Source organism: Leptonychotes weddellii, chromosome 9 (genome assembly GCF_054177405.1).
Source record: "Leptonychotes weddellii isolate Sample4059 chromosome 9, ASM5417740v2, whole genome shotgun sequence".
Taxonomy (NCBI): domain Eukaryota; kingdom Metazoa; phylum Chordata; class Mammalia; order Carnivora; family Phocidae; genus Leptonychotes; species Leptonychotes weddellii.
In genome coordinates, this window is record NC_138377.1 from 64,575,250 (window position 1) to 64,600,307 (window position 25,058).

General features: G+C 44.9%; 1 protein-coding gene across 3 annotated transcripts in view; it reads right to left on the minus strand.

Annotated features, from left to right (window-relative positions):
• The window catches only part of NGDN (neuroguidin), a 36,810-nt gene that overhangs the window by 5,514 nt on the left and 6,238 nt on the right, over nt 1-25,058 (minus strand). For 2 of the 3 annotated variants that reach the window (XR_014148550.1, XR_014148549.1), the window contains exons 9-11: nt 24,344-24,500; nt 24,141-24,198; nt 6,472-6,623 (exon numbers count right to left, since the gene is read on the minus strand). Coding sequence is in view for 1 of the 3 variants with exons in the window: in XM_006738631.3 (XP_006738694.1) it covers nt 23,666-23,685; nt 24,141-24,198; nt 24,344-24,500 (235 nt within the window). In the remaining 2 variants the exon portion in view is untranslated. Of the gene's footprint in view, nt 1-6,471; nt 6,624-23,486; nt 23,686-24,140; nt 24,199-24,343; nt 24,501-25,058 lie in introns of those variants that run through there. The other variant, XM_006738631.3, reaches the window with a different exon arrangement.

The window sequence follows — 25,058 nt, forward strand, 5'->3', positions numbered from 1 at the left end:
TCTCTGCCACACCTTCGATGGCACTTCACTTCCCCCTATTCACATGAAAGAGAAGGGAAGGTGCCTACACTTCAGTCCAGCACTAACCTTCTCTAATACGGCAGCTTAGCACGTCTTCTAAAGTTACTGTCGTATTTCTTTTAGGTCCTGAGCACCCTCACAGAAATAGGGTCATGGGAGTAAGTTTTCTAGGAAAATGGTTTAAGACGTTGAGCCCCAGACTTAAGGTTAAACCAGATCTGCTCTACACCCCCCAGGGCCTTTGCACTCTCTGTTCTCTGTGCTGGTATGCATCTCCTCAGACAGATGCATAGCCAGCTCCCTGCCCTCCTCCTGCTCTTGGCCCGGAGGCCTACCTGACTGCCCTACTTAGTACTGATGCTTGTCCCCACCCAGCCCCTTTACCCTGCTCTACTCTTTTCTTCCATTGCATCTATTACCTCCTAACATATAATTGACTTATTTACATAATGTTTATTGTTTATTTTCTATTTCTTACCTCTGGCATGTAAACTCCACCAGAGTAGGGATATTTGCTTTATTCATGAATATATCCCAAACACCAATAACAATGCCCAACACATAGAAGGTAGGTGCTCAATAAATATTTGCTGAACAAATGAAGCTAAGGTTAGAATGGTTCATGTTTTGGTCAGACCCACCTGCCTACTTCTGCATTTGGGGCTGGGGGCAGGGAGAGACGGTTTGCCATTTCAGTGCTCTCCCCCTTCTGGCAGGATGGCTGGTGGATGCCCCATGTCCTCCTCCATCCCCATCACAGACCGAATAACATGCCACTCGGGAAAACCTGGATATTTAAGTGGGATGTTTACTGCTGAACCCCAAGCACCTGCCTGACTTGCATTCAATCAGGTCATTTAGCCCTCCTCCAGACTTCAGTGTCCCTCTCAGGCCATCCCAGACTTAAAAGCCCAATCTCTAACACCATGATCCCCCAACCTGAGTAGGCCTAAGACTCACCCAATAAGCTTATTAACACTTACTAGCAGACTACCTTCCAGAGACTGATTCAATTAAATGTGGAAGGACCCAGAAATATGCATTTTTAAAGACTCTCCCCAATCCTCAAGGTGACTGTAATGACAGGTGTTGTTTGGGCCACACCATGAGGATCTCTGGTACGGACAGAGAGCTAGTGGACTTATTACATGAACCTTATTGCTCTCTCTTCTCTGATTCTACCTAACTCCAGTATGTGGCTCTGCACAGGACGAGGACCAAAAGTAATGGATCTGTGCAGTGGACTTGCCATTTTCTTTCCGTCAGAGCTACAAAAATTTAAGATAGCCCTTGGAGAAATCTGGGGAAAAAAACGAGGAAGTAGAGGAGAGCGGCAGTGTGGAGCTAAGGTGAAGCATGTCTCATGGGTAAGGCCTTCAACTCTGCCTGTCTGGGAAGGGCGACTGTAGAAGTGGTGGGCTCTGAGGACTTCATCTTCCAGAGTGTCCTGACTCTGTACCTTCTATTTTTGACAGGCTCTTTGGCCATTAGGTGCTAAGTTTAAATATCTCATCTTGGAAAGTAAACTGATGCAAATGAGCATGTCTAGACTGATGGAAGTCTGTCCATTTTATATGGGGAAATCTAGCATAAGCCAGGGGAGTGGCCTAGGCCTCAGCTCAGCTGGAGTGCTTCCAAGTGCCAGACCCAACATAGACTATTGCCCAGACAGGCTCTAATGGACAGAACTGAAGGGTACTTAACCTTCCCATCATCAAGGACACTACTCCTTGGAGCAACTCTGCCTGTCTGGGAAGGGCGACTGTTAAGCAGATGTTCCCAAAAGGATGACACAATTACCATCAGTTAAATCTCAGCACAAAGGTTCCTGGATCCTCTAAGATTAGAAGCTTGGAACAATGGGAATAAGCCAGCAGCAAGAAGGGGTATCATGGCTGTCCCCGGGTTCTAGGAGCAAGATGAGGGCTCTGGGAGCCTAGTTGTAAAGGCATCTAGGTGGAGGAAGCAAAAAGGGATGGGGAACACACCCATTAGGTCTTCTTTCTCTTTCTTCTTTGGCTCTTCCACTTTTTGGGAGACTTGCTAAAGGCAAGCATTATTTCTGCCCATTCCATAGACATGGAAGACTGAGTTACTCAGACATAATTTAATCCCAGGACAACTAAAAAGGAGCCCTGGGTCCCCTGCACCTCCACTAGGTTAATCTTGTAATTGTCTGTCATCTGGAGGTCTCTCGAGGCCAACTAGATTTCCTTCAACAGTAATAATAATAATAGAAACCAACATTTACTTAGCACTTCCTCTATATCAGGCATTATGTTAACTCATCTAATTAAACAACTCTGAGATAGGGACTATCATTATACTCATTCTACAGATGGAGAAACTGGGGCAAGGAGAGGTCAGCTTTGAGAGGAGTAGATGGAATTCCAGTCAGGCAGCCTGGGCTCCAGAGCCCATTCTCCTAACTGCCTGGCTCACCCACTGATTCTGGGCCTAGAGATGGGATGGGAGTTGCCCTAAGTGAAAGATTCAAGACTAGGTCTAAGTCTCCTGAATCCCAGGGCAGTGCTGGAATGTGAGTGCTTCACCATAAAACCAAGAGCAGAAATGTCACTGGGATTTAGACACACCCTCAGTTAGAGGAACTTTTAGGCCCTCTAGCTAAGTTGATTCCCTAGCATCCTATTCTAGAAGCTTTGAGCCTGGGATACTTCGAGTCCAGGGGGTCTCATGTTTATATATTTCACTATCATTCAATTAATGAACACAAGGAACTATGAGCAGATTGTTGTTACACAGTATAAAGTATAAGGCAAAGATATGCAGAAGGCAGAGCAGAAAGGGCCTTCACATATATATTCCACCTATACCCCTTCTGCATACGGAAACATTATCCTGAAGGCTATCAAGAGAAATGGAAAGATTTAAGCAGGGGAATGATGGTAAAATTTGTGCTTCAGAGAGATGACTTTGTGGCTCATTAGAGGCTAGATTCGAATGGGGATGAAACCAGAGGCAGGGATAACAGGAGGCTGTGGCTGGTTGAGGTCAGAGGTGACTAGAAACTGAACAGAAACAGTGGTAATAGGAAAGGGAAGTTAAGGGGCGCCTAGGTGGCTCAGTCGGTTAAGTGTCTGCCTTCGGCTCAGGTCATGATCGCAGCGTCTTGGGATCAAGCCCGCATCGGGCTCCCTGCTCAGTGGGGGGCCTGCTTCTCCTTCTCCCTCTGCCGATCCCCCTGCTTGTGTTCTCCCTCCCTCTCTTTTTGTCAAATAAATAAATAAATCTTTTTTTTTTTTTTTTTTTAGATTTTATTTATTTGACAGAGCGAGATACACAGCGAGAGAGAGAACACAAGCAGGGGGAGTGGGAGAGGGAGAAGCAGGCCTCCCGCAGAGCAGGAAGCCCGATGCGGGGCTCGATCCCAGGACCCTGGGATCATGACCTGAGCCGAAGGCAGATGCTTAACGACTGAGCCACCCAGGTGCCACCTAAATAAATAAATCTTAAAAAAAAAAAAAGGAAAGGGAAGTTAAGATCAGCTTTTCTTAACTGGTGGTATATAAGGATGAGTGAAGAAAAAGATGCCGGAAGATGCTCAGGTCCCATGTTTGGTGATCAGGAAGAGAATGGAATCACCTACTAGGAGAGTGAATAAAAGTAGATTTGGTGGGGAAATAATGGAGTTAGCTTTAGAAATTAAGCTAAAAGTCTGAAGTTAGAAGTCAAGCTAAAATAAAGTTTGTTTACGGGCGCCTGGGTGGGTGGCTCAGTCGTTAAGAGTCTGCTTTCAGCTCAGGTCATGATCCCAGGGTCCTGGGATCAAGCCCCAAATTGGGCTCCCTGCTCAGCAGGGAGCCTGCTTCTTCCTCTCCCACTCCCCCTGCTTGTGTTCCCTCTCTAGCTGTCTCTCTCTCTGTCAAATAAATAAATAAAATCTTTAAAAAAATAAAATAAAATAAAGTTTGTCTAGATCATCGAGGTGGACATACCCATCAAGCAGATTTTTTTAAACTTTTTTTTTTTTAAAGATTTTTATTTATTTATTTGAGAGAGAGAATGAGAGAGAGAGAGCAGGAGAGTGGGGAGGGTCAGAGGGAGAAGCAGACTCCCTGCCGAGCAGGGAGCCCGATGCGGGACTCGATCCTGGGACTCCAGGATCATGACCTGAGCAGAAGGCAGTCGCTTAACCAACTGAGCCACCCAGGCGCCCTTAAACTTTTTTTTTTTAAAGATTTTATTTATTCATTTGAGAGAGAGAGAGAGCACAAGCAGTGGGGAGGGGCCGACAGAGAGGGACAGAAGGAGAGGAAGAAGCAGACTCCCTGCTGAGCAGGGAGCCAGACATGGGGCTTGATCCCAGGACCCTGGGATCATGACCTGAGCCGAAGACAGACGCTTAACAGACTGAGCCACCCAGGCGCCCTTTTTAAAAAGATTTATTTTTAAGTAATCTCCACACTCAACGTGGGGCTCGATCTCACAACCCTGAGATCAAGGGTCATGTGCTTTACCGACTAAGTCAGCCAGGTGCTCCCAGCAAGCAGCTTTTGAATAGAGGAGTTGGAAATTCAAGGAAGAAATATGAGCTGAAGATAGAGATGTAGGAATTATTAGGAAATTGGTGGAGTTGAATCCTTGGGAATGACTGCTGTATCACCCAGGGAGAAAATGCTGAGTGAGAAGTAAAGAAGAGGCAGACTCTTAAAATAACATATAAGGGGTGGAGGCGGTGCCTGCACCAAAAGAGACCAAAAAGGAACAGAATGATACAGACAGGAGAGTGTGTCACAGAAGCCAAGGGAGAAGAGTTTCAAGAAGAAGAGGTCAACAGGTCAAATACTGAGGTCAACGATGTTTGGACAAAGATCTTGGGACCACCCGAATCTATCCCACGCAGGCTGCTGACAGAAAACTGCTTAGCACTGCTGTGTTTCATAAGCCCCCTTTTAATGCCACTGAATAACAAAAACAATTTCCTTATTCACCTTAAGGTTTAGTAGAGAATCGCCAGGATAAGGAGCAGGGCAGGGTCACCTGGAAGTCTCTTGAGGGCCAAGACCCACATCTAAGGTAGGAGCTCATGCACTAGACCCAGAACCCTGAAACCGTTGCTGACCCTCTGAAGACAAATCCCCCTGAGCCTCAGTTCCCTAATCTATAAAGTGGCTGTAAAACGGTCCAAGTGCTTGTGAAGACTAAATGAGTTAATTTTCCTGATGAACACATCCTACACTGTAGCTGGCTCTTAGGAGTCACCTCATAAATGCGAACAGTCATTTCCTTCCTTCCTTTATAGGCTTTAAAGACTTTTAAAGCTGCAATCTTACACAATTCTTCCAACCTAGAGAGAAATGGGGAAAACCAGCTTTAGAGAAGTATAGTGCCTGGCCAAAGGTCACCCAGAAGATTAGCTGCAAAGCCGAGACCGGAACCTAGCGCTGCTAAGGCTTAGTCCAGGGTTTTGTCATCTACAGCACACAAATGCCCAGAATCCTTTTCTAAGTAAATAATCCCTCTTTCATTAATCATTACATCTTGCATAAACCCAAAGCTTTAATACAGTAGCCTTATTCCTAACTGGACAAGCCTATAGGAGAATTCACTCTAGGGAAGCTGAGCCCTTAGAATCCTCTTGGCCTCCGCCATGATGACAGAACCCAGGACCAAGCACAAAAGCAAAGGAACCCAAGAACCCTATTTCTCAGATCTCTTTTTGCAAACATTACCTACTACTAGATTTACCCTTGACCTAGAAGCTGAACCCAGCGAAGCAGACTTCCAAGATCCTTTTACTTGGTAGAACCCCTTCTCAGCGAGAAGATAGGGCCCAAGGCTCCAATGTCCAGGGCTCACTTTCATCACCATCCTTCATTTCTTTGCTTCTGAAATGCCAGCCTAAAATGTAGCATAAGGCAATGTCCAGCAGGTAAGCCATCTCTAAGGATATATGATATGTTAAATTGTGTTGGCGCTACAGAGAAAAATAAAGCAGGAAAGGGAGACGGAGTGTGTACGGAGGGAGGGGCAAGGGGCAATTTTAAACACAGAGAAGGTGACAATTGAGGAAAGATCTCTTTCTCTGAAACAAAGATACCATCAGCTCAACACATAATCTGCAAGTCATTTAGCCTTTCTAGACTTCGTTACTTCATCTACAGAGCAGGGATACTTTAGAGGGTGAATGCCTCTGAATAGGGTGCTTTGTGGATAGGACCACATTATCCTTTAAGCTCTGCTTCGGAGATTTTCTGTTCTGCATACAGTAGCCCCCCTTATCCACAGGGGATATGTTCCAAGACCCCTGGTGGATGTCTGAACCACAGACAGTACTGAACCACATACATACCATGTTTTCTCCCCCACACACATACCTATGATAAAGTTTATCAATTAGGCACAGTAAGAGATGAACAATAACTGATAACATAGAACAATTATAACAATATACTGTAATAGAAGTTATTTGAATGTGGTCTCTCTTACCCTTCTTCTTCTTGGGATCCCGTGAGATGATAAAACGCCTACGTGATGAGATGAAGCAGTGAGGGGAATGACACAGGTGCGTGAGGCGCATGAGGCTACTACTGACCTGATGGCACATGAGAAGGATCATCTTGCTTCTGGACTGCAGGTGGCTGCGGGGAACGGAAACCTCAGGAAATGAAACTGCAGATAAAGGGGGACTACCCTATTAATGCAGAGTAGACATTATTCCCTTTACGCAGCACGGGCAGGGCTGACTCCCCCAGATTCACCCAGATGGCAAATGGCAGAAGTGGGAGTAGAGCCCAGGCCTCTGATTCGTGGTCCAAGGTACTTGCCTCCACTCCAAGTGGCCTGGACGGAAGCCATAGGCAGGTCGCGTCTCATGACAGGACAAGGGTCTCCCAATGGCATGGGCCAGACTAATGATGGCATCTACATTTAGTTCCCCGTTTCCCTCCAAGGACCCTCCAGCACTATAGACACATTTAAGAGCTGAGGGAATTTTCTGTTATTTCTTCAAATGATACAGCATCACTTCACCAAGGCCCTCAGAAGTGGCTTTCCTTTCATTGATAGACCATAGTCAGTCAACTAATATTTATCAAGGGCTTTGCTAGTACCTAGCTCCAAGCAAGGAGCCAGCGTACCTATTAAACACATACACACACACACACACACACACAAAGATGTAATTGTAGGTAACTCAGTTCCTGCCATTAAGTTGTTTAATAGTAATTATTAATCACTTACCTTCCTCCTCTTCAGGCCATGCAACCTTTGGCCTGAACCCTGACTATGGGCTTTTGGGATCAGGAAAGGAGTCTATATGCCTGATTCCCATACCCTCCTCGCACATCGTAGGTACTCGATAAAGTTATAGATTAATTGATCCAGCTCTCTGTAAGAAAACTTGGACTTCAACCTAGGTCTTATTATTCCCCAGTCACAGTTTTGCCACTGCACCATACCAGAATTGGGTGAATTCTCGTGAAGATCGTCCCTACCCCTGGGTGGGGCTGAACATGCTATCAAGGCTTCTGCTCCACCAGGAAAATTCCTTTTAGACACAGGCTGTGCTTGTTCCAATATAAACTGCCCTGAAGAGTTCTGCCTCCACCATAGTATCAGCTTTCCACATGATTCTGAGTCTACAGACAACTAAAGTGCAGCGCCCCCCTCAGCTACCACCCAGGCCTGGACTGAGGCTCTGAAATCTCCCCGACATGTCTAATGGATTCGCTCAGCTGATCTTACATAGGACCTTACACAAATGGTCTGCTCCAGAGCACAGCCACTATCATAATGACTATTCGAACATGTCCAACTCCCTTCCAAACTGAATTCCTCCATAAGAGGGAGTTCATGTCCTATCCCAGCACCTAGCACAGTGCCTAATGCAAAAAGCAGAGCTCCGAGAGAGTTAGTGCATGCCTAGCAAATGCTACCTGCTGCAGATACCACGCTGCCCAAACTGCCCACGCCTGGAGTCATGTAGGGCCTTCTGCAGACACACGTGCTTCTCTTATCTATTATGTCACCTGGGAAGGATACCATGAGAAATCAGACTAGTTAGCAGTCATTAGCTGGTGTCATTTATTTACTGTCTCCTAGCAGAAATAAGGCCTTTTGGGAACGGGAGGAGGAAAATATCAAATATTATTGGGAAAGGCAGGTAAAGGTCCAGAGCACAGGGTGCCACAGTGAAGAGGGATCTGGCAGGCATCCTCATCAGCACAGGCTACAGCAGTCCCTGACAGAAGCTCAGAAAGGAGAGTGGGTAGGTGTTGCCAACTCCATCCATACAGGGCAATCTCTGCACAGAAGTTAGCAGTAGGAGAGCCAAGGATTCCCAGACACTTGCATCTTTTTGCTGATGCCAGACTGTCAGCCTTGGACCTTCCAGTTTCACCTCTTCTTTTCTTCCCTCCGCAGATGGCAGAAACATCCCAAAGGCCAGCCAGCCATTTTCCTCTCAGCAGCTCCCAGTGAGGAGCAAAACAGAGTTGGCCAAGAGGATACTGGCTCAAATCAGCCTCATCCTCTTGGAAGTCCTGGCCAACCAGAGCTTGCGGGCACTGAAGGAAATAACGGGGAGGGAGTAGAGGAGCTCAAAATACATTTCTCACTGCTTACAGCCAGAGCTGGATCCAGGATCACTGGTTTTCTGCCAGCCTGGCAAGACATTTTGAAAAGCTGGTCAATTAAGTTTCTCCAACAGAATACTTCCTCCTATCCTGTACCTCTGTAGGGTTCCTGCCCCTGTTATCTCTCTATACACAAAGAAAGACAAAGAAGAATGGGGGGGAGGGGCAGCACGTTTTTTGTTTGTTGTTTTTTTTTTTTAAAGATTTTATTTATTTATTTGAGAGCGAGAATGAGAGAGAGAGAGCATGAGAGGGGATAGGGTCAGAGGACGAAGCAGACCCCCCGCCGAGCAGGGAGCCCGATGCGGGACTCGACCCCGGGACTCCAGGATCATGACCTGAGCAGAAGGCGGTCGCTTAACCAACTGAGCCACCCAGGCGCCCGTTTGTTTTTTAATAAAGAATGAAAAAAGACTAAATGTAGGCTGTTAGAAAGGAAACTGGGCCAAAAGTAAAAAAAATCTAAATCTGAGGCCTGGCTCTGCTACTCACACCCTCTGTGACCTTGGGCTGTCCATTTCACTTCCCTGAGCCCAAGTTTCCTCATGCAAAATAGGGTGCTGGCCCACATGATAACCACATGCACTAAGGTATCTTCCAAAGGCGAGGAGCTACAAGAAAGGCTTTATACTTATTTTTATCCTTTGTAAAAATCCTAGAATGGAGTTATTCTCTTTATTTTGCAAACGAAGTAACTGAGGCTCAGAGAGGTGACTTGCCAAAAGCTCTGCAGCTAAGAAGTGGCTGAACTTCAGTTTTTTTTCAGATCCCAAAACCCACTAAACCATATGCTGTTATTAAACGATCTTCAAACTCCCTTTCAGCATTAGAGCCCCAAAATTTCTTGAATGATCCCTGAGAATTTTTGTCTTCATTTATCAGTCGATAACATCAAGATCTGGAAGGTAAATTGCCCAAACGGCACTTTCTATAGCCACGGAAACAAATCCTCCAAATTATTCAAGGACTCTAGATCCGCAGGGCTGGGAAAGACCTCTTAGCCCTCCACATATCTGCTCTTCTTCCATTATTCACACAGGAGAAGAATCAAGAAAGGCCTTAAAGAATAGAAAGAAGCCTTTCTAAATTCACCATCTCCTTTATTTTTCCTCTAATAACTATTAAGGCAACTGAACCTGTTAATGTAGCAAACAATGTTTTTTTCTTCTCGTTTAATTTTAGTACTGTTTGTCTTTCTTTGTTGTTTATTTCTGTGTTTGCGATCCAAAAGTCAGTAAGGCTTGAGGCTGCCTTATCATTAGGGCAGGCCCTTTCACTCTGGGTGCTAGTCAGTGCTGCCCTATAAACCAAGAGGCCTCTTGACAAGCTGATGATGATCCCACCAGTTAGTGCGTCTACTCAAGGTACCAGACTCACACATTCTAAAAAGATTACAATAGGAAGAAATCATAGCTACGAAACAAAGAAAGTATTAAAATAGTGAATAAACAATGTGTTAAAAAAAAGTGTTAGTAATTCTTTGACTCGCCTCTCCCTGTGCCAATAGGTAATTGAGAGAAGCATTCTGGCTATAAGCAGGGTTATGCCTAAACCATTCCAGGCATATTAACGACTGCGAAAGGGGTTGCAGACAGGCATGAGGACATTCCGGAAGAGACACAAGACTTAGACAATTCGATTCTTTAAAAAAAAAAAAAAAGGTCTATGTATCTCAGAGAACAGGCCCAGTACAGAGGTCAGAAATAATAGGCGAAAAGTTACCCTAGAGTTTAATCAAAAGAGATCTGTCAATATTTGGCTTGTTCTGCAAGAGACCATCCAGAAGAAGCAATTAACATAAAGCAAATTCAGGGGAAGAGCTGCAGTGTGTCCGGTACTGGCAAGGGAAATGCCACTCTCGTGCACTGCTGGTGAAGTACAAACTCATTTAGCCTTTCTGGAGGGCAACTCCAGTGTCCATTAACATTTTAAAACTTCTATCCGGCAATTCTACTTCTAGGCATCTATGAGAAAAACAATTCAACATTCTTCACAATAGTAGTGTTTATAATAATTCCTATCACCAGGAAAATAGTTGCATAAGCTATAGGTATTATGTAGCAATTAAAAAATTGAAAAGGATCTTTAAAGACCTAGAAAGACTTTCATGATACAATAATTTAAAAAGCACGTTACAAAACCCTATGTATAGAGTGCTCCCATTCATGTAAAAGTAAAATAACAACTACAAAACACTCAAAAAAACCATATATTTCTGTGCATACATAAATGCATGGAAGAGGGCCCAGATACATACAAATCTGGTAACAGTGGTTATAAGAATTGAGGGCGTGAGATCAAGGGAGTTTCCGTTATCTGTACTATTTTAATTTTGTGTTTTAGAAATGTATTCATGTGTAATGCATGACAAAACAATAAAATAAAAAACCTAAAAATGAACATAAATACCATCTTTATATATGAAACAAAAGACATTCAAGACACGTTTTAGTGAAAAAAGGAAGTTTACCAAACAACAGGCAGAGTATGATCTCACGGCTGGGGTGGGGATAGAGGTGAAGAGACACCAGAGGAAGACGCCTGGGTTCATCTTCATTCTGCCACTTAATGGTTCCTCAATCATGGGCTCACTGCTTGATCTTTGCAAAGCCTCGCTTTAAGAATTACCTAGCTCATGGGGTGCTATGAGATTTAAGTGAGAATGTTTAAAGTACTTTCTAAAAGCCTGGCACAGATAAGCACTCCATAAATGGTAGCCATTATTTGTATTAATAATAATAAATTCAGTATCAAAAATTGGATCCCTGAGACCATTTCAAAGAGAATCTTTATGACACTTGATTATGATTTAGTCTTAACATTAATCATTATTATTTTTTAAATTACTAATTCTGTGAGTTTCAGTCATTAAATTTTAGAGCTGGAAAGGATCCCGAGAGTTCATCTGACTTGGTGGTTGTTCCCACATCTGCCTGCACAGTAGAAGTAGCTAGAAAGCTATTACAGGTGGGGGAAGGGGAGGAGACATTCTAAGGCTCCTTTTCAGACCAGATTAGAATTTCTGGAGGTGGGATTGAATGATTTCTATTTTTTTTTTAAAGGTTTTATTTATTTGACAGAGAGAAAGACAGCCAGAGAGGGAATACAAGCAGGGGGAGTGGGAGAGGGAGAAGCAGGCTTCCCGCGGAGCAGGGAGCCTGATGTGGGGCTCGATCCCAGGACTCTGGGATCATGACCTGAGCCGAAGGCAGACGCTTAACGACTGAGCCACCCAGGCGCCCTGATTTCTATTTTTTACAGCTATACATATGCTTATAAATGCATAGAACATCTCTGGGGAGGGAAATGAGGGACAAAGGTGGAAGGAAATTGCATTGTGTTCCCTTTTGTAGTGTCTGAATTTTTTACCTATTCAAAAAAAAAAACCTTTTAAAAAATTAAATAATAATAAGCTTCCTTAGGTGAATCAAATGCAGTCAATCCACAAACCAGAATGGGGGTCTTTATCCTTTGCTCCAGAAATTCCACTTCGGAAAATTGCAAGATTTAAGTATAAAGATGTGGATATCCATCACAGAAGGAAGAAACAATAACAACCAACCTGGAAACATCCTAAATGTCCAACAATAAGAAATGGTTTCACAAATTATGGTACATCCATGTTAGAATATTACATGTTCATGAGGTGTTCTTTAACCTGATTTTTAATAGCATAGGAGAATATGACACAACATTAAGTGGACAAAATAGGATGTAAATGGGCACGAATGGCCTAATCATAATTCTGGAGTGGGAAGATGCTGGGAAATGTCTACGAGAGAGTGAAAGGGAACACAGTACAGACAACAACAAGCCTGTGCCCTGTTCTCTGCACTCCGCTGCCTCTCCTCAGGCCTGGCCCCTCTTTAGAAACTGGCGTCAAACCCCATCAAGGAGCAAGGACCCTGTTAAGTTGCCTACCTTACTCGTCACATAATTCATTATCTTACTCACCGTCACGCTTTTCCTAACTTTAAAAAATAAGTGGTCCCTTCAGAGGAAAATATTCGCCACAACTAGGAATGTCACAGACTCTAAATCAACTGTTAAACCTCGATATATGGCTGTATGTTAATCAACATTTGCTGAGGAGCTGCAAACATGTAAGGGTTTAGGCTAGTGCTCTGTGTGTCCCACTCTAAAGACCTGGTTTCTCCAGGAGCCACCATTTTTGTGACAGATCAGACACAGATGTAAGAAAGAATAAGTAACAATATAAGAGGACACAAGACCAGCACAGGCCAATAGGTGCTAAAGGACCACACACACATTGATACATACACACAGGCTGACTTACTGCACTGTATCACACTCTGCACGGCTTGTATGCAAATATATTTGAGTGAATTAATTACTGCAGTATAATGGCGGGGAACGCCGTCTAAGTGAAGGTTGGTTAGGGGTGTAGACAACACAGCACTTGCTCTCGGTGTATTTCAGACTCAAAATGGTTGGGAAACATTCTTCTAACCTGCTGGACTCCTCCCAGACTTGAGTTCTTGGTGGAGGGGGGTGGGGTGCTAAACAAGGGGGAGTTTAGAGCTGTATTGAATACAGTTTTCTTTACTTTTCAGAGAAGAAAAGCAATGACAAGCAAGATGTCCCTAATTTTTTCAGGTTGGGCCACAGTAGTGACTTTAATGGAATCCTTGGTGCCAGACCTACCCTTGTCAATCCATACCCAAACCTCCCTTCTCTGCTCTCTTACATGTAACTCCAGTTGTTCTCGTCTCTCTACCCCTTGCTCAAAGACAGATGCCATGGTAGCCATAAGGCACTCATCTTTCTGAAGATCTCACCAGGAATCAGTGCTCTAAACCTCCCAGCAAAGCAATTATCTGATTTAAGGAGAAGGCTCATCCCTAAAAAGTTGACAGGACCACAGAGAGCAAACTCAAAGCTCACCAGAATGCAGTAAGTAAAGGGAACTGAGAACGAATCCTGAATTTTCCCATCCAGGATTTTCTTGGTTCTCCAGGACAGAGTACACACTTACAGATTAATATTTGTCTATTTAGAAAACACCTTCAGAGTTCATCATCTCCTCTGGTTTGGGGCAAACTTTAACCATTCTAGACAGGTAAGAATTTATCTCCCAAAGAGTTCCTTCAGCAGAGTATGCCACTGCCTTGCAAGGAGGAAGTTCTCCTTCATTACTAACCTAAAGCACTCCTATTGAAATTGAGATTTATTTCTTTGGAAGACATTCAAGGCAGCAAATTAGCATCCTCTGTATCATTATTTCTCAGGTTACTCATGCATGCTAATGTTGAGACCCATAGCTCTACCTCTAACCTTTAGAGGCTTCAAGACACTTTCATTTCTCCCATTTTAATTATTCTAATTATTTTCCTTTTTAATAGGTTCCATTCTCCATGATTTCCCTTCTCTGTCTCTTCATACCTCTCTCGGGTTTCTTTCCACTTAGATTCTTTCCTCATCTACCCTTTATCCCCTTTCCCCCTACCTCCCATCCCAAAGTCTCCTATCCTAGATGGACAGAAGCCTTGCTTTACCACCCCCTGCTTTTCTGACCCGGCTTGCTTCCCCGTAGGAATGTTAATTAGCATGTGGGATTTAATTAATTCAGCAGCTAATTAAAAATGGGAGAGGAAGAGTGGGAGAGGAGGAGGGCAGGAGAGACAGAGCCCGCCTTAGTGCAGAAGGCACCGGAGATGGTTCTGGGTTGGCTGGCACCATGCCATCGCCCTCCAACCCCCCCTCCCATAGCACGCACAGCGAAGGGGGAGGGGCAAGAGTGAGGGGCATAGACTGGCAGAGCCTCTAGACAGAATCGTTCAGTCCTGCCGCTGCTTTGTGCTGGGGAGAGACAGAAAGAGGGAGAAAACAAGAAAGAAGGGGGAGAAACACGGACAGACCCACACTCAGGAAGAGCAAAAGAAGAGGGCATCGGATCCAATGACTCCTCTCCTCTTCAACACTGGATGAAGCAAAGAGGGACTGTTCATCCCAAAAGAGCGAGCCAGCATCTTGGGGTTCCCTGGCTCCAAAGGACCACTGAGGACAAGATGGGAAAAGATAGGCACTAATCCTCTGGAGAAAAAGGGATAGCTTACTCTGACAACCAGAGACCCACTTTGCAGCCATTCTTCCCATACCTGCCTGTTTCCTCAGCATGTGCAGGCAATGAGGAAGATAGCTATTGAAAATGAGAGATGGGGGTGTGGAGGGAGTAGGCACAGATGGGCGACGGGGAGCAAGTGGACGAGGAGATTTAAAGGAAGAGGAATGAAAAGTGTTACGTGAGGAAGGAAGGGAGAGGTGGGAGAAGGCGAAAGAGAAGAAATAAATAATGGAGAAGGAAGAGGAGGAAGTCAGGGGCACAGCTACGCTTTGTTTGCCACGATGGATAAAGAGGGATGGAGTGTCCGAGCAGAGGACTTCCACATACTGATCCCACCCAGCCTAGGCCGGGCAGAGGGGGAAAGGCAGCAAGGCAGGGAGGGGCAGGAGCAGATCCTTCTGAGGGTCAACTAAGGTGCCGGAGACAGGGAACTCATCTCGCAGGACCTTCCTAAATACTGGATATTTTTGCCAAACCAGGAATTTATCAAAAGCAATGGAGAAAAGCTTCCAAATGAACAGAAAAGGAGGCTAGGATGACAGGAGGCTGCAGACCCGATTCCAGGAGCTCCAGCGGGGAGATGGGTGAGGAATGGGGTTTTTAGCACCACCCAGCTGGCTCACTAAGGGTATCATCTGATACTGAGGGAAATATATCCATTAGGGGGTTGATTTGAGGATTTGAGGGATGAGAAAGAGAGGAAAGGGGCTTCAGAAAGCACCCCTTTGGTGGGAGGCATCTAGGAAGCTTTGGAGCTTAAAGCCTTGGAGGGAATAGAGGAGGGCAAGAAGGAAGTCTGCCATCAGTGATAGATTACATAAGGCTTGTCTGAAAGAAACAGAAGGAGGGTGTGAAGCCAGATGAAGCTTTTCTGGTGTTAACTGCCATAGAGCTGAATGCAATGGCAGATAGGGGTCATTGTAGCTAAGAGACAGGGTTTTCCTGGCTAGGAATTCTGATTTGATCTCTTTACCTCCTAGGGCTTCCTGCAAGAGCTAGCAGTGAGTGAATCACAATTGGGAGAGAGGAAGTAAAAACTCGGGGGCTCTTTATTCTCCAGAGTTCACCCATGGGGCTAAACCCAAGGCTGGCAGATGAGACAAAGCAGTTCTCAGGAAGTTGCTACAGGCTCAGTCAGAATAGAAATATGTGAATGTTTTCTGAGCCTATTTTCTAGTCTAGGTTTAAATTAACAATAAAAAACTACAGGGACATTTATTAATAGAGCCACAATGATGGTTTTACACTAGATTCCAGATCACAGGCATGAGTAGGAGGAAGCAGGTGGTCCATAGAACCTTTTGTTATTTTAGTGGGCCTGGAACTGAAGAGTTAGTTGCAAATGAGCAGCAAGGAAAGAACAGAGACCAGAGTTTCCAGCATCCACCACTTAAGAGCTGGAGCTCTAAGATAGTTTTGAAGGGGAGAAGTCTTAGGGGAAGGGGTATATTAGCAATAAGGTCAAATTAAATGTGGAATGGGAAATAGAAGCCAGGGCTTTGGAAATCCCCTACCTTGCTACTGTCAAGGCCTCTCCAATAGGCTGGACTGTGGAACACCCGAGAGGAATCTGGCAGGTGCCTCGGCTGGCCCACATACCCCAGCTCTCCCACTGCTAATGCTCTCCCTCAGCAGGCCAACCAAGGCTGGCTTAGCTTAGACATAAAACCTGACCTGCTGCTGGCTTCAAGGCTGTCAGTGACTCTGGGGATGAAATAGGAACACTGGTTTCCAAGAGGGAGTCAACAAAGCCAGACCTAGATGTCGGAGAGGATATAGGCTCTCATGCCAGCTCTGCTAATGATTTATTCATAAAGTTTTGGACAAATCACTTCCCTCTGTAAGGCTTGAATGAAAGAAACAAAAATCAACCAATTTTTGCTACAGCACCATAAGCACTAAGGGAAGAAACAGTTAAAACTTAATTTATAACTCTTCTAGACAGGTACTAAGCTGAAAAGTTCCTGCCATTCAGTGCAACAAATATTTATTGGGCCTTGCTTTTAAGAGAGGGAACTTAACAGGGATCACTGTCTATATTACATGAGTCCATGACCCTAACTAGAGGGTCTGAAAAAGGGCAGTAGAAAATTCAGCTGAGGAAACAAAGAGTCCACTGGCCTACCTGCCTCCATCAATATGCACACCTTAGGAAGGTGGGAGAGGCAGGCAAAAGAGAGGTTTTCACAGACACCTGCAAGGCTTGGAGAAAAAAGCTAAGGGTGTGCTGTTCTAGCCCCCGTTTTCACTGAGGCTCCTTCCCATGCTCTGCTGGGCAGGCAACTCTGCCTCTCTCCAATCTAGGAGGCAGCTTTGACCCACACATGCTAGGGAATTGGGAGCCAGTCGCTCTGGGACAGCCACATATGCTACGGAAGATCTCCTCTCATGGGGAAATGAAGGAAGGATGTTCATCCATAATTCCTAGGGCACACACAAGGCAAAGACTCAGCACTGTTGTCCAGAGAGTTGCTAGGATGCTATTCATCCATAAAGATAATTCAGTAAGAGGAAAATTAGCCATCCTAGAAACGGGATAACCTTACAATCAATGACACTGCTGAGTTAGCTGAGGGGTTGTATTGGTCACACAATGAGCAGTCTCCAGATAAAGTTAAGAAGCCAGGTGGGGTAAGAGCTAGGGTAGTGGTCTGATGCATTTGGGCTATATTCTGGAAAGACTAAACAATGAAGGCAGCTATGGCTGAGAGAAAGGCAGACATGGCAACCATGTCAACTTGGTTGAGATAAAGGAGACCCGGAATGGCAGGAGAAAGCAGCAGGCTGCAAGAGCAAACTGAGGTCCTATAGCCAGAACTGTGCTCAGCAGGCAGCCAGGATACCCACCAAGCAGGCATCACAGCTGTCCTGGCAAGAGGACCTTCTCAAGACTCAAAAGATCAGTACCAGGACATCTCCTGAGGGACCAGAGAACAGGTTTTAGAGCACGGTTTTCTTCCTGAGTCTTCAAATACAGGGTAACAAAAGCACAGCTATCCTTAGCAATCTAAACCAGACGTTTTTTGGGTTTTTTGGCTGAAGATTTTATTTATTGGACAGAGAGAGACACAGTGAGAGAGGGAACATAAGCAGGGGGAGTGGGAGAGGGAGAAGCAGGCTTCCCGCGGAGCCCTATGCGGGGCTCGATCCCAGGACCCTGGGATCATGACCTAAGCAGAAGGCAGACGCTTAACGACTGAGCCACCCAGGCGCCTCTAAACCAGAAGTTTTTGGATGAAGCCCTTATTATCTGAATTCTTGTAACTCCCTATCTCCCACTGTGCCAGCACATGGAATCAAATTCTGTGAATTCAGATAACACAGTATTCCCTTGCCAGCTGAGCTCTCATCCAAATCCAAACACTGAACAGATCTGGACAGCAAAGGATACCTTTACTTTTCCACTTCCATTCACTTCCCTCAGAGCCTTGTCACTCTCCTGACCTAGCCCTCGACACTGACTCCTCAGTTCCCCTCACCCTGCTCTCTTCTCACTCACTCTCATCCACAGCCGCTTTTCATTAGGAGAGTCATCTGTAAGATGCCAACAGTAGAAGAGATAAAGAAAAAAAAAGGGCGTAAGGAAGAGTGTAGATTTTAGATAGGGGTGGCCAATAAAAACCCTGCAGAGAGAGAGAGAAATAGAGAAAGCAAGAGAGCTGGAGCGGGGGGGAGGGGAAGATGGCACTGCGGAAAAAAGAGCGCCACAAAATTAATTTGAGGACGGGAACAGTAGAGGAGACGTTGGTGGAATAACAATCAGGCAGTAGAGGGCTGGGAAGGGGGGAGGGCGCGGTGGGGGGGTGGAGAGGAATGGTGTTGGGGAGGAGGGCCAGCATACTCAGCAACAGCAGCACCACCTATGGGCATGGCGAAGGGTTACAGACAGCAACAAAAGAGGCCCCCACCTGGGCACGGGGAGTCTAGGGTACGGGTGGGGAGGGAGAAGCTATGGCTTCTGCCCTTCTCAGTAACCAACACGCAGGCTAGAAGAATAAATTCTGTACGGCTCTCCTGGGAAAAGAGGGACTTAACAAGGTAAGGAGGGAGGACACAGAACTCCTGGCTTTTTCCATTCCAAGGGGGTTTCCCCCTTAGAATTCAGGCACTAGAAAAGGGTATGAAAGGGAAGGAATGCCAGGTACTGAAAGGAACATGTGTGCTGCTGCTTCTTTCGTTAGCTTGACAAAGGATTTTATCTTTATTTCCAAGTGATTTCCTTTCCCCACTGGATGTTGGAGCACAGCTCCCTCCCTGGGGCAATGGATGCCCCTCATTCAGCTGCTTCCTCCCAGCATCGCCTTGAAACTCCCAACCATCATTAGAAACCCCAGGGAGCCACCAAGCTCAGAGAAGGAAAAAGGAAGGGTGTCCCCCCACCCCCAACAGTCAAACAGACCTAGGAGGGGGCCGGGGTGGAAAGAATGAAAGAGAGAACGCAAAAGCTCTGCAGAGGGAGGAGAGAGAAATGTGATCAGTGGTATTTGTTGTACTTCCAGGGAGGAGGATCCGTCACATTTTTAATAATAATAAATACATGAAGACAGATTTGCCAGCACTGCTCCAGTTCCTTGGAAGCGTGGGGGAGGGGAGCCAATGCAGCTGCAGCACAGACCACTATCCCCCCTTCCTCCCCTCCCCCATACGATGGGCTCAGTATTGCAGCAGCCTCCCCCTCCCCCTCTAACCGCAGTCCTCCCCATCACAGCCCACCCTTTCCTGGTTCCTTCACACAGTTCTGCCTCTCCCTCCTCCACCTCTCTCCCTCTCTACTCCCCTCCAACCCCAGACTCTCTCTTTCCAGCACTGGTCCTCATTTAACACGGTCTTACTCCAGCTCTCAGAAACCCTAGTACCCACAGAGTCCGCCCCCAATCCCGAGGCCCTGCTCTTTCCTACCAGGGCCCTTCAAGCTGTTGGCAATCTCCCCATACAACACCCCCACGGAACTAATCCAGTACATTTCAGCATTTCCTGGATTCCACCAAAAACGGCTGGTTTTCCCCCCCATTTTTATTTCAATGTGACCTCCTTTCTCACAACCTTAAATATAATGGCCATCAAATGTGCTTGTGTTCAGGGGGTGTCAGGGCCTTGGGACTAGGTGACTACTGCCACCTATTGACCCAAATTTGTTCAGGACAGACCTTTAATATACTTCTTACACAGCAATGCTCTGTTATTTCAAGAGCATCAATAGCTTAAACATGCGAAGGCACGGCTCTTGGGGCTTCTCTGAGACCCTCTCAACAAAGAGATCAAAGAAATACAAAAGCAAGACTGGGCAGAGAGCCAGAGCAGTGATGCCTTTCTCCATGCAGAGGCAGAAAGAGAGGCTGAGCATAAGAAATCATAGTGCAAGTTTAAGTCTCCTCAAGGGTCTGTAAGCAAAGAATAGGGGACAGAGTTCCTCTCAAGGGTTGTTAAAATCTTGTGCATCACAATACGAATGATGTTACCAACAGAGGAGAAGGCAGGAGTTCACGCACACGCTTCCATCAAGTTGGCCAAATCCCTGGATAAGTCTAAACATAGATCTGAGATTTACACACCTAATAGATTGCAGGGAGGATGAGGATACTCAGGACTGTTGCTGACTCTCACTCAATCTGCTACCAATCAGAACTGGAGATTGGACAGATAAACTGGGCTCTGCAAAGTGGCAGATTTACACCATGCAGCTCTATGGATTGGTTTAGCTATGTACTTTCCACCCACCCAAGGCAAGCAACAAGATGGGAAAGCCTGAACTCTCCATGGTACTGAAAATGGACACAATCAGATCATCCCTTCCTTATAAACAAAATATATTTTTCTAATTAAAAAATATATCCAGGAAGACTGCTGTGAACTCCTGACAGACATCTCCCCAAGCCTTCATAAAACTGTAACAAAAATAGGCAAAACCAGGTCCTGGTCAAACCCTCTTCCCTCCCTCCTCAGATGAAAAAACTAAGGCAGAGAGAGACATTAAATTACTTGACTACAGCAAGGCCAAGCCTCTCTTTACCATCACAAAACTGAACAGGGGCTCATGTGCACTAATGACAGACATTACTTAGTGAACATTGGAAACGATCTGTTGTTAGCACTCCACTGAAGAAATCTGACATTCATGTGTTCTGAACAATCAGAACGGAATCTATGTGTAGGAATAAAGGATAGAAGAAAAGTGAACAACAGCCATAAAGAAACGCCGAGATTCTAATTCTCAGTTCCCTTGCTCTACTACTGTAACAGTGGTTTTCAAACTACATTCCATGGAGTTATAAAGGCTGCTTGGAGCTACTCAGAAATCTTGGGAAAAGCAGGCTATGAGAACATAGGGCTCCAGGATCCTTCATCCCCACTTTAACTAAAGTAACTTCACTTATGCCTGTTTCACATATTGCAAATCCCAGTAAAACTTTGTCAACAGTGTTTCTCTAAATGGGATTTGATGACCCTGGGGCAAATAGTCTCAGAAATTATTTAGTATTTTGTTGGAAACCTCTCTCAAATAGTGCCTATCATCTAGAAAACCACGGATAACAAGATATCCTGGGATTAAAGACTGAATTGAATTAATATAAGATCCACAAAGGTAGGGGCTTTTGTTCGTTCAGTTCACTGGTATACCACCAAGAGGGCAGAACAGTATCTGGAACTTGTGGTTTCTTTGAAAGCAAGACCTTGAACAGAAATGGGGTAGTAGGGAAGGGGGAGCTAGAAGCTATAAACTACCTACCACTATTTTTAAAAAGGAAAAAAACAACCTGAAGACTTTCATGAACCCCAAGACACTTGAGGGCCTCCACACTGTTCTTCAAGCACTGGTTGTCTAACTTATGAGCCATGTAACCTTGGGCAAATTGCTTAAGTGTATCAGTTTCCTCACTAGCAAAATATAGGTGATATATAATTTGTAAGAATTATGTGTAAAGCGCTTAGCTCAGTATGTAACACAAAGTAAGGTCTTATAAAGAAAAAAAAATACTTCCTTTCCCTTGGCAGTTCCCATAACCCCAAAATCTTTTTTTTTTAAAGATTTTATTTATTTATTTGACAGAGAGAGACACAGCGAGAGAGGGAACAGAAGCAGGGGGAGTGGGAGAGGGAGAAGCAGACCCCCCGCCGAGCAGGGAGCCCGATGCGGGGCTCGATCCCAGGACCCTGGGATCATGACCAGAGCCGAAGGCAGATGCTTAACGACTGAGCCACTCAGGCGCCCCTCCCAAAATCTTAATAAATTAGAAACAAATGCAGTAGTTAGTCCTAAGAAGTGAATGTGGGAATGTGGTGGTCCTAAGTAAAGCATTTTTGAACTGAACCTCTTGTCAAGTTTGTTCAGCAGAAAGGGAAAAGAATCTCTAAATCTGTTCTTGTGGCTCTTTGCTTAGATTCACTGGAGCAAACAGAAGTATGAGGGTCCTGGGCAGGTCAGGCTCCCTCAGATCTGCCAAGGACTAAAAGATCAAGGCCCCAGAAATAAGCCCATCCTAGAGGGGATCTTGGAGATTCAGTCTAACACATTCATTTTTCAGCTGAGGAAAATTAAAGGCCAGGGATGTTAAGTGATCTGCCCAAGATCAGAGAGTGAATAGGAGATAGTACTAGGTTGTCTCCTACTTTTTTTTTTTTTTTAAAGATTTTATTTATTTGAGAGAGAGACAGAGATGGTGAGAGAGCATGAGGTGGGGGAGAGGGAGAAGCAGGCTCCTGCTGAGCGGGGAACCCATATGGGGCTCAATCCCAGGACCCTGGGATCATGACCTGAGTCGATGGCAGACACTTAACCAAATGAGTCACCCACGTGCCCGTCTCCTACTTTCTACCAGGCTACAGTTGACTAAAAACAGACCCCGCCCAGTTGGGCAGACCATTATAAATCCAAATTCATAGAACTCAGAATCAACAAGGATTTAGTGATGTAATAACCTAATTATACCCCTTCTTCATGACACTACCCAGGAATGCAAACACAAAATTACGTCTTCATGAAATCCCAAGCCCTTATGAAAACTCCAAGGCCTGAAGGATCTCCCACCAACAGAGGTCGTTCTATGGACAGAATATAAGATCTCAGATACATAATTCCTACTAGTCCCTTGACTTAGGCTGGTATTTCTGTGGGATTCTCATTCTTTTGGTCTTCAAGCTAGGAATATTCTATTTTTTGGCACTCCTTTGCAAGCTCTTTGTAAAAGGACCGGCCTTTACTGACTGGTAAACTGGGGCCTTAGTTGAGGGAGGGTCAAAAAGGCTACAAAACACAGGACTATACCGATTCTTCACTCTGCTATTCTCTCCAGATAAACTCTAACTCTGTAGCTGACCAAAGATCGGCCCTATGTTTATACTATTTTAGAAAGAAAAGAAAAACATTCAGAAACGGAGACGAGAGTAACTTGTGGACGAGGAAAGGTTCTATATAGCTTTTACTACTGGCAAGCACCAAAGGAGGTTTCCTGAACCCCTGATGCCACCTGGTGGCCAGCAAGACACATGAACAAAACAAAACCCACATACTTAAGATGACTTGAATTAAAACAAATCATACACGAAATTTGGGCAATGTGGGTTGGAAGAGTTGATTACACTACTCTGATCTCCCAATATTTTTTGTTAAATAACCAATTTACAGTTTCTGAAGAAAATATACTATCAAAGAAAACTGTATAAAGCCAAACTTCTCTCACTCCCCCTCCAAAATTTTATCTTTCCTTTTTCCCTTTTATCACCCTCTCACCAAAAATACACCACACCCAGTGATTCCAGTCATACAATACATGTGCAAAAGGGGCTTTAATTCACAAGTAAAATCAATTTTATTAATTAATTATTAATTAATTTTATTAATAAAGATCTTTCCAAATATCCAGAGCAAACAATGAATTTCAAGGAAAAAAAAAACCTACATACAGTGAAATTAGAAGTATCCCAGGATGACAACAAATATACATATAAATATGTACACCCATAATCACCGTCGCCTCCGAAAACCTGAAAGGAAGGGAAATCAAGAATGAGGCAAAGGACAGCTGGAGAGGCTGAGGGGACAGAAAAAAAAGAACACCTAGAGAGAAGGGCTCAAGAAGGGTGGATCCCCTGGGCAGTACTCTCTGCATCCTCCCAGGACAAAAGACTACAAGTAGGAATGAAACTGAACCAGGATAACGGTTCCTTCAAGTGGCACTTCCACAGTTCTACTTAAGGAGGCCTGAACACAAACTGTGGGAGCTTAGAGTTAGAATCCAGAAATCTTTTTTGTGAATGATACTGATTTTCAACTTGACAAAGAAGAATAGCGAAGCCCACCTCTAAAGAGATCAATGCCCAGTAAGGAACAGATACTAGGGGCGTTGGTGAGACCTAGGACAGCAAACCCGGACAGCCAACATCCCAATTTGTACTGCCCACCCTGCACTTCACCATCCAAGTCCTAGCCATCCACTGACCTTTGTTCTTCCGACCTTTCTTTGGTATCTTCTTCCGCTTCTTAACAGGATTTTGATCCTGGAGACAGATGGGAGAAGTGAAGGAATGGTAGTGTACTTCCAAGGGTTAACATCCCTCCCCACACTCTGCATGGTAATGAGCCCCAATCCCATCTGGCTGAAATCCAGGAGGCTGTCTCCTACCACTGTACCCACCACCTTACCTCATCAAGATGAGGGGTTCCTCCTGTCAAAGCACTGATGTCACTGAAGTGTGTGAGAGAATGGAGCTGTGAGCTCATGACATTGGCCCGTTTTCGCCGTCCTTTCTCGCGTTTACTGACACTTAACCGCACCATCATGCTCTCCTCATAGTTAATCCTGCCACAGAAACACAGACAGTTTACAACATGTTTAGTCCATACATACAGAAAGCTGCAGCCAAGAACCTGGGCCCCGGTATTTACTCACCCCCTGTTCATATAGTTCTCAAGAAATTTCACAGCAAGTCAATAGAGTATTTAAGGGCAAACTAAATGTCCAATATTGAGCTTCCTCAATGAAATGTTCTTTATGCTAGAACTTCCCTCCTCCCTAGAAATGAACTCACAGCCCATCCACAAGAATACTTAAACTATTATTCTAGAAAACTCTTCTACTTCACCTTAACAAACAGGATTCCCTACATGGGCCCCTTCACTAAAATCTATCAACAGAGACTGTCGCCAAGGCAATATTGGTGAGTCTGTATTCGTGGAACAATTGCTTTTCTGTTTTTCTTCCCTGAACTTATCTAGCACTCTCAATGCCATTATAAAAACCTGGCTTCATTGCCTTCTGCACAGAAGTGAGAACTGTGAGAGCAAAATACAGAATTTTTAAAGCCCCACGGGGTGGAATTGCACATGTTCCTCTTCCTATAGCATTTGTTCAGCCTCA